The 13,392-nt window shown below is 44.4% G+C and overlaps 1 protein-coding gene across 5 annotated transcripts in view; it reads left to right on the top strand.

Annotated features, from left to right (window-relative positions):
• The first annotated feature begins 256 nt into the window (after positions 1 to 256).
• TDRD1 (tudor domain containing 1) overlaps positions 257 to 13,392 on the top strand; it is a 44,168-nt gene continuing 31,032 nt past the window's right edge. For 2 of the 5 annotated variants that reach the window (XM_087725853.1, XM_087725856.1), the window contains exons 1-5: positions 2,154 to 2,450; positions 2,647 to 2,727; positions 3,311 to 3,363; positions 3,956 to 4,079; positions 4,588 to 4,693. In XM_087725853.1, the coding sequence (XP_087581979.1) occupies positions 2,204 to 2,450; positions 2,647 to 2,727; positions 3,311 to 3,363; positions 3,956 to 4,079; positions 4,588 to 4,693 (611 nt within the window). In that variant the 5' untranslated portion in view covers positions 2,154 to 2,203. Of the gene's footprint in view, positions 340 to 2,153; positions 2,451 to 2,646; positions 2,728 to 3,310; positions 3,364 to 3,955; positions 4,080 to 4,587; positions 4,694 to 13,392 lie in introns of those variants that run through there. The other 3 variants (XM_087725855.1, XM_087725852.1, XM_087725854.1) reach the window with 3 other exon arrangements.

Here is a 13,392-nt window from a genome sequence, read left to right on the forward strand (position 1 = left end):
ACCGTACAGTCTAGGCACCAACGGAGCCAATATGAAAAAGCTTTGCATCATTGAAGAAATTTAAAGAAGAAAACAACACAGCTTGCAAACACGCAGCTCAACGCAGGCAATACGCCCCCTCCCCCAGCCCCGTCTTCAGAAGCTCCTTGTCCGACGGTTAAATGGGTGGCGCATGCGCTCTGGCGATCACGCGGTGTGGAGAGGAGACGAGGCTGAACGTCTGGAACGAAGCCCCGTTTCGTTTGGAGTAAATAGCCGAAGATCCTGTTGAAGAGACCCCGCGGCTCTTGATATATATACGTGGGGAGAGTGGCGGGTTCTGCTTCTAAAATATCAAATGTAAGCTCCCACCCTTTGGCTTCCACTTCACCTTCAGGTGGCCGGTTGCAGGTTGAGTCGCCCAGGACCCCTGGCGAATAAACCCCCCTCATGCTTTAGCCCCAGATTGAGCCACAAATTGCTAAGTCCCTTCAATGCGGGTTTTAGATGTTTCGCCCTTTACTTTTGGACTGCAATAGCGCCTTGTTGGGGATGTAAGGTTTGTTGTAAAAGTTGCGGGGTTTGCGGCCAATTGTGATTTAAGGCATTGTGTGTGAATTCGCTTCCCTTCTCTGCGCCATTAATAACGAGTTGAGTGGCCTCAATTCCTGGGTCCTTCCAAGCTTTCCAAGGATATAATCTGGGGTGCGAGCGTGGTTTTTCCTGGGCTGTTGGATACCCTCGTACTACAAAGGAAAAAGAGGTAGAGGAGTGTTGATGTGGTAGATAGACCAGGGGAAGGAATGCTAGCCCGAATAGCACTAGGTTTGGTTCCTTATTTTAATTTCATGCAATAGGATTTGTTTTAGCCAAGGTGCAACATTAGCATTAAATTCTTGAAAAAGAATAGACTGAACCATAGCCAAGGTGGCGCAGTGGTTAAATGCAGCACTGCAGGCTACTGCTAGATCAGCAGGTCAGCGGTTCAAATCTCACCGGCTCAGGGTTGACTCAGCCTTCCATCCTTCCGAGGTGGGTAAAATGAGGACCCAGATTGTTGGGGGCAATATGCTGACTCTCTGTAAACCGCTTAGAGAGGCCTGAAAGGCCTATGAAGCGGTATATAAGTCTACTGCTATTGCTAAGTCTACTGCTATGAAACCTGTTTGTTGTTATTACTAAGAGTTTTAATTCTACGAGTAATGGGAGTATTGTAAACCATGTTTCCTATTAGAGGAGAGGCCTGTCGTTTTTCCAAACGCTGTGCGTTATGTTTTGTTTTTTTTAAGTTGGCTTATACAGTATTTTGGTGTATTTTGCCAATATTTACATTAATTGAATTTGTGTGGCTAAGCGATTTCACTGCTGTATTAGTATGATACTATACTACTACTGCCTTAGTATGGTAAACACAAATCTGAAAGCACCATAGGTAACAGGATTATTTTTTTGGATTTCTAAATTTCACTTGAAATACACCCATGTGGCAATATTATGAGATTACTTGTATGTGTTTAAAATTTGAGGCAGATATGGTACTGTGGTTCTTTAAACTTTAAAACAAAAACGGCTTTACAGACTGGTTTTCTTTGAAGAATTTGTATATTGAAATAAATTATAGGAAGAAAGCTTGTGAAAAAATCATATCTGTTACCAGCTTTGTAATTAACATATGAAACTAAACTATCTCTTGGGTAACCTGTATGCCCAACCTATCCTTTCCTCTTCTTCCCTTCTACTCATCCCAGTTTAAATCCTAATCAGTCTAACCCTTCTATGCATCTGATAAAACGAGCTGCAGCTTACTACAGTTCTAATGACATGTATTAGTGGAAAAGGTGCTATCAGACCTCTTCTGTGTGCTAGAAGTGATTTAAATTTGCTCAATTACTTTTTTCATTTTTTTTTAATGAAAAGGAATATGAGAAACTAAATTTAGAAAATCTGTTTGGTTGGTTCAAAGCACGATTCCCGTTTGAAAATATTTTTCAAAACTTAATTGTTCCTTTGCATTTTGAAGTATTGTTAACAAATATTATGCCACATTCTGAGGGGTTGGATGATTTAGCATGTGTTTCATGCTTAATAGAAAAACATGTAAATATCGAAATTATGTTGAGGATTGTTTATTAATTGTTTAGCTAATGTATTTTATTTTGCTTTCCTAGCTATTAAATTATCCATGAAATTGTAAGGAAATGATTCTAATATAGATGTGTGAAAAATGGAACAAAGGCTTCAGATAAAGGATCTGAAAAGTCCAAATCAGTCATTGAGAAGTCCCAGCACAAGCCCTAACTTCAAAAATATTGTACTTGTTGATGATAAAGTACCACCATTGCTCAACAATTTTTCAATTTGTGAACAGGCAAAATTATTTGCTGCAAATTGGAATGATTCAGTTGAAAACATCCATGATGGCTATGATCACAAAACTGTTTCATTAAATACAGCTGGAGTGGGAATGAAAGGTGAGGAAAAACAACCCTTAAATTTAATGTACTTTGTGGCATTGTATTCTCATGTGCTTCCTTTTGTCATTTTATCTTGTGGGGTCTTGAATAATGGGATTGATATCTTTTGGTTAATTTCATTTATAAGTGTTTGGTTCTAAAAATTGTTTACCTTTTGTAAAATTGGATAATTTTCTTCTTTTATCATGTAAAGGTCCTCCAGCAAATTCTCTGGAGTTTGTCAACCACCTCTCACCTTTCCAATCTCCCGGGTCAAAGCTCAATGATCCAGAAGGTATGTACATTTTGGTAAGGAAACCAGTTAATTGGAATAAAGGACAAAGTGGTGTGCTATATCTTGTATTCACTTTTTATCTGCAAATATTGGGAATAATGTTTTTATTTTTATAAATTATAAATTTTTATAATTGTTTCCTTGGATGTTCTGAGAATATGGATCATTTATGTGTTAAAAAAAATTACAGGTAGTTCTTTTACCAACCAGAATTAGGATTGGCAACTTGTTCATTAAGCCCAATGGTCATTGGATCAAACTGGTTATTAACTTATTTCAACTTTGCTTTAAAGACGTATGAAGGTTATATGATAAATGCAAGGACTAAAAAGTTGCTTTTTCATCACTATTGTAACTGCAAATGGTGTTAAATAAAACAGTTGCTAAATGAAGGATAACTAATGGTTTCATGCTCCCTTGAGTTGAAGTCCACTGTTGATTATAAGTATCTTGTTTCCTTGGTGATTAATTTTTGAATTTAGAACTACTTCTACTGGAAAACTATATCAAATTGAATTAATAAATAAAATATATTTAATCTGTTAAATTATTTTATTCTAAACATTTTCATTCTGTATTATAGGGAATTTCAAAGTAATGAATAATTTGCTATCTTCTACAAAGAAAATAAATCCTGTAAGTTTCCAGTAATATTTTTCCTCTGTCTTATTGTCATCATTAATATAATTGTTAATTGTAATAAACTATATTATTCCAAGTTAGTGTCTAATTCTAAAGATAAATATGGTTTCCCCTATCCAGTCGTGTCCGACTGTAGTAGGCGGTGCTCATCTCTGTTCCTGGGCCAAGGGAGCCAGCGTTGTCTGAAGAAATTTCCGTGGTCATCTGACCAGCATGACTATATGCTGAGGTGCATGGAAATTTCCTACCTATATATGGACTCACATTTGCATGCTTTCAGACTGCTAGGTGGGCAGGATTTAGATTCATACCTAATACTAAACTGTAATTTGGTTCATATTAATGTATCATATATTATTCAACATATGTAACATGTTGTTCAAGTATTTAAAGAAAACTTGGCCTAGTCATACGTCAACATAGCTGTTTATTTCTCTGAGAGATACATACTTTATTATAAATTTTATGTATTCTGCATCAGTCTCGCTTTCTCAGAAATTAGGAATTTTAATGTAAAATATTACAATAGTAACATCTTACCATTTTAAGACAAAGGTATGTTTATATTTGTCAATATGCTTTTCAGGTATCTGATTCAGCAGTAATACAAGCAATGCATTTATCAACTTCTGACAAAGTTTTACCTAACAGCTATAATTCACAATTAAGTCCTTTATATCAGCCCACTTGCCATTTTTGTGGGTTGTTTGGTAAGTGTTTGTTAACTAATCTGTGATAAAATAAGACTTTAAAATTTGATTAAAAGTGTGATCAAAGAGCGCTCCTTGCTAATAGCTTTTAAATGAAATGAATTTAATGTAAATTCAGGTGCCGGTTAAAATATTTTAAGTTTGACTACAAATTTTCTAGATAGCTTTAGACAAACTACATACTATATCTGTTAAATTAAAGCAAACATAGACATAAGTTGAATTGAGTTTACTGAAATAATGTTTTTATCACTTGAAACTACTGTTATGAAAGCTGAGTACAAAGCTTGCTAAGTACAAGCTTATAAAGTTTTCTATAAAAAAGAATTAAAGTCAAAGCTAAGTATTCTTTGTAGGTGGCTGGTTCAGTCTTGATATATAAGACATGCAGAAAATAACTTCAGCTAGAGCTTAACATCTAATGACTCTATGCAATTGTTTGCATTGCTCTTCTCCAAGAAGGTTTCTCCCCCCTGATGTCTCAGTAATCTTTTTGTAATCTTTTTAGGTTCCTTACGATGTATCCAGTGTAAGCAGGTCAGTTACTGTTCTGCAAGTTGTCAGATGAAAGATTGGCAAATACATAATAATGTCTGTAAGCCAACTAAAGCGAAGTAAGTTAATGAATACAATTGAAATGTAATTAAATGGTAGCCGTAAGGTTTGAATTCATCAATCAATTGTATGTAATAATAATGTGCAATTACAATTCTCCAGTGCGCTGCTTGGAGTGTCCAAGCATGGGTTAACAAAGTCTATCTGCCCTTGGACTGAGTGAGTTTTTTCTTGACCACGCCTCCCTTTGCCTCCATCTTTTCAGTTTAAAAACTCAGTCCGCCCGTGAGGACTGCTTTAGGGAGCTCCCCAGGCCAAGAGTAGATAGACTGGTCTTCCCAAACTCAATTTGATCACGTTGGATTGCACATTACTATTAAGAAATCGACTTTACCATCTGTTACGTTTACGCGCTGAGAGGCTTCCGGGCTCGCTGTCTTTCCCCACTAGTCGCAAGCGGTCAAAATGTATGAGTTGCCCGTCTAACGGCTGCTGGCAGGTGAGGGGGGGTGCGGGAGGACTCCCAACCCAGTGGACCCCGGTCACCTAATTCCGGTGCCGCGCTGTCCTGCGCTTTGGCGGCGCCAGCGACGCTCTTTCCTGCCTGGCAACAGCGGCAGCCATTTTGCTCAGCTCCACGCGCTTTTTCCTTGTTGACGGACGAATTTAGCGGGCGGAGGCTGTGCGTGCAGCGGCCGCCATTTTCTTTCCATTCCAACTTGCGAAGAGCCGAAGCGGAGTGTCAGAACTTGTGAGAGGGGAAAAAAGTCACTTAATTGCTTCTCATCCGCAGATCACCGCCGGGAGCCGCAGGCCTAGTCTAGGGCGCTGGCTAGTCCTGCCCTCCTCCCTCTTGATACTCGGGGACCCAAGAGTGGTTGGGGTAGAGGTTTTGTCCACTTGGCGGCCTTCCTCTCCCTCAGAGATCTGCGGGTGCGCTTGAGCTGGCTGGCCAGCGCCTGGTGTCCGCTTGCTGCAACTACAGCCAAGACCAGAAGTCTGTCTACCATCAGAAGTTCAGGGCAGCATGGCTGACGACAATCTGGAGGCACAGGAAGCGCAGGTAGGGCCCTCCAGCAAACACAGCAGGCTAGACCTTCCACCCAAAGGGGGGAAAGGGAGCAGGGGCACCACCAGAAAGATCTCCCCAGGGCCCTCATGGACTGTTGACAAGGCCAGAGGGGGCCACCGCCAGCATAGGCCTGAGGAAGGGAAGGCCTCGCATACCCTCCGCGCTCGTTCCCCTCCTGAGCTAGGAGAACTTCCACCTGAGTCCCCATCCGATTGCGGTGAGGAGAGGCAATCACCCTCAGCTAGGGACAGCGCATCCCAGTCCATGGAGGAGGGGGATTCGAGCGATCCTTCTCTGGACGCCTCTTGGGGTTACCCAGGTTCACCTAGTTCCTCCCTTCGGGAGGAGATGGAGCCATTCCAGGGCATGCTCCCCGCAGAGGAGGGGGTCACCTCAGGCAGGTGTAAGGAACATCGGCCTACCAGCAGACGTCGTCCCAGGGAGGATAAGGGTGCAACCTTATCCGCTGAGATGAGAGAGCTAATTTCCTTAGCAATATTTCAAGGTATAGCGGAGGGCATTAGGCAAAAGGAATCCCACAAGTCAGGCTCCTCCAAGGCCAAACGTGCGCCTGCAGCTACTACCACACAGGCCCCATCTTCTCCGGGCTCATCTGTAGCCACAGAGGACTCTTCAGGGGGTGAGGAGGAGGCTGAGGTGTTCGAACTTTCTGAGGATGATGATCTCCCACCAGACAAGCCTGCCTTTACAGGCCTCTTTAAGCCGTCCTTGTTTAAGTCCATACTTCACAAGGCCAAGGCGGCAACCGAAATAGGTTCTACTCCAAAGCCTAACGTTGTACCACCTTCTTCGTCAAAGACCTCAAGGAAGGGCTCTTTAAAGAAACAGCTCCCACTCAGGAGCTCATTCATTTCGGAAGCTATTTCGCGGGGGTAACAATAACAACAGTTCCCGTCAGTTCCACAGGGGGAAGTGACCATCACAGAATCCCTCCCATAGGGGGTCGGTTTCAACTGTATGCCGACAGGTGGGAGGGGATCACCTCGGACTTGTGGATCCTCAATACGATCAAAAGAGGCCTGCTCCTAGAGTTTCTGTCTTTTCCCCAGAGGAAATTCATTTGTGCCCAACTTCAAAGAATCCCATAAAAAGAGGGCTCATGCAGGAGGAGATCCTACACCTGCTCCAAATGGAGGCCATAGAGTCTGTCCCACAGGGTCAGGAGAAACAGTGCTTCTATTCCATCCTGTTTCTAGTCCCGAAGAGTTTTTTGGGGGGGGTGGAGGGCCATCTTGGACCTGAAAAGCCTGAACCAACATCTAGCTTACAAAAGGTTCAAGATGCAATCCCTCCACTCCATTCTGGAGTGTGTGAGACAGGGAGATTATATTGACATCTTTAGATCTAAAAGAGGCCTACTTACCTGCATGTCCCCATCCATGCTGCTCACAGGAAGTTCCTGAGGTTCTATTACGACGGGAGGCACTACCAATACAAAGTTCTCCCGTTCGGCCTCTTGTCCGCACCCAGGACCTTCACGAAGATCCTGGCAGTGGTGGCAGCCCACCTCTGGAACCATCCCATCTGTCTAGAATGCTACCTAGACCGACATACTTATCCACTCAACGACTCCAGACCAGGCAAAGCAAGATGTACAGATGACCATCCGGACTTTGCAGCACCACGGCTTCTTGGTCAGTCTGGAGAAGAGCCATTTCCGGCCGACCACGCGCATTCAGCATCTGGGCGCCATCATCGACTCAGTCTCCTGTCAGGTGTTCCTGTCTCCGGATCGACTGGCGAATCTCAAGAGCAGAGTGCGCCAATGCCGTCAAGCCAGGTCAGTGCTGATCATCAAACTGTCCCAGCTCCTGGGAATCATGATTTCCTGTCTAAAGGTAGTTCCCTGGGCACGTCTCCATGCCAGGGAACTACAATGGTTCCTTCTACTGATGCAAAGAGCGAAGACCAGCAACTCTTCCAGGCGAGTGCGGCTCTCACCATAGGTAATGCAATCTATGACCTGGTGGAGAACCGCGGTGGTTGAGAAAGGCTGCCAGTTCAAGGAACCCGAAAGGGTCGTAGTGACCACAGACACCAGTCTCCAAGGTTGGGGGGCTCACTGTCAGGGCCAGCTTGCCCAGGGCCAGTGGTCCCAGAAGGAAGCTCCCACAGCATAACCTGGCTGGAGCTGAGGGCAGCACACCTCGCTCTGCGATGATTCTCGTCCCTAATTGTGGGCCGGCATGTACTGTTAATGATGGGCAATGTGGCAACAAAGGCCCACATAAACAGACAGGACGGCACCCACTCCAGGAGTCTCATGACAGAGGCAGAGACCCTGGGCAGGTGGGCAGAGCATCATCTGGCCTCTCTCAGAGCGGACCACATTTCCGGATCCAGCAACCAGGAAGCAGACTGGCTGAGTCGGCAGCAGATCGACCACTTGGAGTGGCGTCTTCACCTGGATTTTTTTCAGCAGATCGTGAGGAGGTTCGGCAAACTGCAAGTAGACCTATTTGCCACACATACCAATACACAACTGCCACGATTCTTCACCCATTATTCTCCATGGGCAGAGGGAATGAATGCACTGAGGTGCAAGTGGCCCTCAGGACTGTTGTACGCATTCCCTCTCCTGCCTCTCATTCCACAAGTGGTGGCCAAGCTGCTGTTAGAAAGAGCAGACATCCTCCTGGTGGCACCGTTTGGCCCAGGAGGTCCTGGTACCCGGACCTTGTCAGTCTCTCCATTCATAAGCCGTGGAGCAGTGGTTCCCAAACTTGGCAACTTTAAGACTTGTGGACTTCCAACTCCCAGAATTCTGTTCAAGTTTGGGAACCACTGCCATGGAGGATTCCTCAGGACCAAATCTCCCTCAGCCAGCGGGCCGTCAGCCACCCGGATCCCAAGTGGCTGTAGTTAGCCGTCTGGCACTTGAAGGGGAGCTCCTGAGGAAGCAGAATATATCTGACAAGGTCATATGCACTATCCAGGCACCCAGGAGGCCTTCCACCATCAGAATATACAACGCAACATGGCTCGCCTTTTCCACCTGGTGTAAGACTAAGCACATTGCAGACATTTCTGCTATGGTCCCTCAACTTCTGGACTTTCTACAAGAGGGTCTGGACAGGGAACTGGCGCCAAGTATGCTCCGCCGCCAGGTGGTGGCCTTGTCTACCATCCTGGCCAGAAACTCCTCCCGATCAAGGGCTTTCTGAAGGGCGCTGTGAACATCAGCCTTCCAGCAGTTAAACACTACCCATCCTGGAACCTGCCTTTCATCCTACGATCCTTGACGGATCCTCCGTTCGAACCCATTCGAACGGCAAGTCTACATCATCTGACCATCAAGACGGCCTTCTTGGTAGCTATTACGTCAGCCCGTAGAGTGTCTGAACTGGCGGCGCTTTCCATCAGGGAGGATCTATGCATTGTACACACTGACAGGGTCATATTGAGACTTGATCCCACATTTTTACCTAAGATCAATACTCATTTTCATAGATCTCAGGAAGTAATCCTGCCTAATTTTTGTCCTAAGCCTTCTCATCCTAGGGAGTGCGAGTAGCATAAACGGGACGTGAGACGTGCTGTACGCATTTACGTTAAGAGGACTAAGGAGTTCCGTCGATCCGAGTCCTTTTTTGTATCTTTCCATCCTGGGCCGCAGGACTGCAAGGCGTCTTCTCATACCATTGGCCGTTGGTTACGCACCTGTATCAAGCTGGCGTATGAACATCAAGGCAAGGTAGCTCCAGACCGTGTGACAGCGCATTCGACCAGAAGCGTGGCTACTTCCGCTGCACGGGTGACCCAGGCTTCTTTTGTAGACATTTGCAGGGCAGCCACGTGGGCTTCCCACACTGCGTTTATTAAGAACTACAAAATTGATACCTTTGCCTCAGCCGAAGCCTCCTTTGGGAGAAGAATCCTGCAAAAGGTCGCTGAGACTCAGGAGACTTCGGTCTCTACCCACCCTGGCACACAATAGCTTGGGTATGTCCCATGCTCGGACTCTCCAAGCAGTGCACTGGAGAAAGACTGTTGGCTTACCTGAACAGTCGTTCTCAGGGCGCTGCGAGGAGTGTCCAAACCCAGGGGGGGTTTCTTTTAAGTGCAGGACCTGATCTATGATGACTGTCACAGGCTCCTATATGATTCGTTCTTCGTTTTTAAACTGAAAAGATGGAGGCAAAGGGAGGCGTGGTCAAGAAAAAACTCACTCAGTCCAAGGGCAGATACACTGTTAGCCCATGCTTGGACACTCCTCGCAGCGCCCTGAGAACGACCGTTCAGGTAAGCCAACAGTATTTTTAATAAGAGTGATCATAGAATTTTGAAAAGTTCTTTGATTCTGAAGAAAAAAGTTGCATCCGTGCAGACTTCTTATTTAGATGTGCATATTTAGATTATGGTAGTGTACTTTTTAAATTTTTATTAAACTGACAAATCTGTCAATTGAATAACATAAATTGATGATACTTAAAAAGAATAAGAAAGAGATGTGTTAGAAAGTAGATAGAAACAAGCTGGGCCTCCCTGGAAACAGTGAAGGATTGGCCCACGGTACCTCTGCTAGTGAGAACGGAGATCAGGAGGGCCACATGTGCCCCCCGGAGCACTGTTTTTACTGGCAGGCTGTCACAGCCGAAAACAGCTTGGAACCCCATTTTCGATGGCTGTTGCATGGGCTACCACAGGCACCCCCAACATGAGTACTGTTGAGCTGGCCAAGCCCACCCTGGCTCTCCGAGGTTAAACACAACCCTGATGCAGCCCTCGATGAAATTGAGTATAACACCCCTGCTCTAAGCAGTTTGCAAAGTCAGCATATTGCCTCCAATAATATGTTGTATTGAAGGGAACAGGTAGTCCTTGGCTTACTACCATAATTGGAACTGATAGTTTGGACACTAAATGATACAGTCATTAAGCAAGTCATCACATGAGTGGACCTAATTTTATGAACATTTTTACTGCAGTTGTTAAGCAAATCACTGTGGTCATTAAGCAAATCACGTGGTTGTCAGAAGCCAGCTGGGAAGATTACAAAGCAGAATCATGCATCCACAAAATGCTGCAACTATCGTAAATGTGAACTGGTTGCCAAGCATCCAAATGGTGTTGTGACGGTCATAACTTTGAGCATGTGTTGAAAGTCACTTTTTCCAAGAGCGTTGTAACTTTGAATCATCATTAAATGAGTGTCATATGTCAAGTACTATCTATGTAGCTTTATTACAGAACAACCATAAATTAAAGACAGCTTTTTGGTGACAACCTCTCAAGAGTTTGGAAGAATAATATATGTGTCAATCTAATAAGTCAAGTACAATCACAATCATATGATGTATAATTGAACCTATTTTTGAAATCCATCCTTTTGGTTGTTCTAGAACAGTGATGGCTAACCTTTTTTAGATCACGTGCCAAAAGCGAGTGGTTGTGTGCCGGCATGCCCACATCAATAATGCTATGAGCGTGATCCCAGCACGCGGGCGATTCCCCTCCCTGTGCACATGTGCAGGCGACCAGCACTAAACCCACCCATCCCCCTGCGCTTTTGCTGTACTTTTTTCACTTTCCCAGGCTCCCGAGGCTTACCAAAAGCCTCTGAAGCACAAAAAAACGGCCCTACAGCTAAACCGGATGTTCAGGAACAGACCTCCGGTTTGGCCATAGGGCTGTTTTTCGGCTTCTGGAGCCTTCAGGGAAGCCCGTTGAAGGCTCCGGAGGGTGAAAACAGCCCTATGAGCAAACCGGAAGTGTGTCCCTAAGGGCTTAGGGCTGGTTTTTCGTGCTCCTTGAAGCCCCTGGAGGTCAAAAAATTGCCATAAAATGGGCCGAAGTCAGCTGGCCAGTGCACGCATGCGCTCCAGCTGACAGGACAACACCTCATGTGCCCTAACAAATGGCTCCACGTGCCACCTGTGGAAATCGTGCCATAGTTTCGCCATCACGGTTCTAGAATCTAGAACGTTCTCAAAAGTGGTGTAAGGACTAACTAATGAAATAATTTCTGTGATACCCAATTATTTGAGTTGATATTAAGAAAACCATGGTAATTTGTTACCTTTTATTGCTCTGTGTATTTAATTTCCCTTCCTTTTTTTCATATGAGTCGGATCATAATGATTGTCCAAATCTGTAAGTATTTTCCTGCGTGTGCCAATATAGTAAAACCTGTTTTAGAATTTTCATTGATAAGTATTGAAATAAACAATTCTCTACTCTCTGTAATATTCTGAAGAAACACCTAACAACAAAACCTGCTACAAAGAAAGCCCAAGTGAGTAGACCCCGTTGGTTTAATCCTGAATGCCAGCGACTGAAAAAGAAATGGAAGGCAGCCGTGAGGCTCGCCCGGAGAAATCCTACTGCTCATATACAAGCTGTGATGTTGCACACAAGAAGGGAATATTAAAAAATTATAATATTAAAGAAAAAAAGTTTTGCCATTTCAATCTGGTCAGAACTCGAATTGGCTGCTAGGAGTCATAACTCAGTAATATTTCGGCATTCCGTAGTATAGGGTGTTCTGAAGGAATGGATATTTGCGTTTGACATACCAAACTCTTCTGAGGACTGGGAGAATTATTACAAATGTTTGTTTGCCTCCAGGGAGCCTGCAGAGAAATTGTCTCTAAGCAGTGATCTAGTAAATTCTAGGACACCCCCCCCCCCTCCAACAGTGTTGGAAAAGGAGATACAATCCATCATTAAAAGCTTAATGACAAAAACAATTCAATCAATTACTATAGAATTCTTCAAAGAATACAGTAATGACTGTTTAGTTTTATGTGAGCTTTGGTTGTCCATTATACAACCTGTGCCCTGGTTGAATAATCATTTCAGAGATATTTCCATATCTAAACAGAAACAGAATGACCAAAGGAGGGCAAAATAGTAGTGGGAGCAGAATGACTTCCAACTTTCTGCTGGCTTCCCCGTTCTGTTTCCTGGCTGGAATCTGGAAGGCGGCATCAGAAATTACCCTCTCCTTCCTAGCAGGCAAGTAAGAGAGAGAACAAGAGATTGTGAAAGTGGCTGGGAAAATACCACAGAATGTTGAAAATGAAGCTCAGCAGCCTGTAGCACTGAAGCAGCCCCAACTTCCTCAAATTTAATTCTCTCAGGACTCATGGATTTCGAAATGTTCGATAAGCTAGCCCAGTTGAAATACCTTGTTTCAAAAATGGTTCACCTGTAGACTTCTGGTTGATGTTGTGGCACCTTTCAGACACAGGAGAACAGGGTTCTGTCCCCTATGCTGAATTCTTCCTGTTTGTGGGTTCCGTGAGTGGCCAGAGCTATCCTGGAAGAGTGATGAAGCAAAGTGCAGCACCCTGTGAGGTCGAGGAGAGCCACAACTCTCCTGTAATCCTGGGGTTCACTTTTCCTCTCAGCCATGACAAAAAGAAGCAGCAGCTAAAGATGGCTGCCACAAAGCTGGGACAACCGGTGACCATCTAAGACTGGTGCTGGAGCGAAGCAGGTGACAGTGGCTGGATCTGGGGGAGAGGTTTTTTGTTAAAATTTAACTCCCAAGGAACAATTTAGAACCATTTGCTCAGAACTATCTGTAAAAGTGGTGTCCAAGCATTCTGAGAAACTCCAGACCGGAAGTGAAGGGCGTGGGAGAGAAAAATAATAAATTGGGCTCTTAAACTCTAACCCTTAAATTGGAAGAATTGGTACTGGAGAGGCATTTAAAAATGC

This window comes from Thamnophis sirtalis, unplaced genomic scaffold, assembly GCF_051295495.1.
Source record: "Thamnophis sirtalis isolate CommonGarterSnake01/CBP01778 unplaced genomic scaffold, rThaSir2_p1.2 scaffold_11, whole genome shotgun sequence".
NCBI classification, from domain to species: domain Eukaryota; kingdom Metazoa; phylum Chordata; class Lepidosauria; order Squamata; family Natricidae; genus Thamnophis; species Thamnophis sirtalis.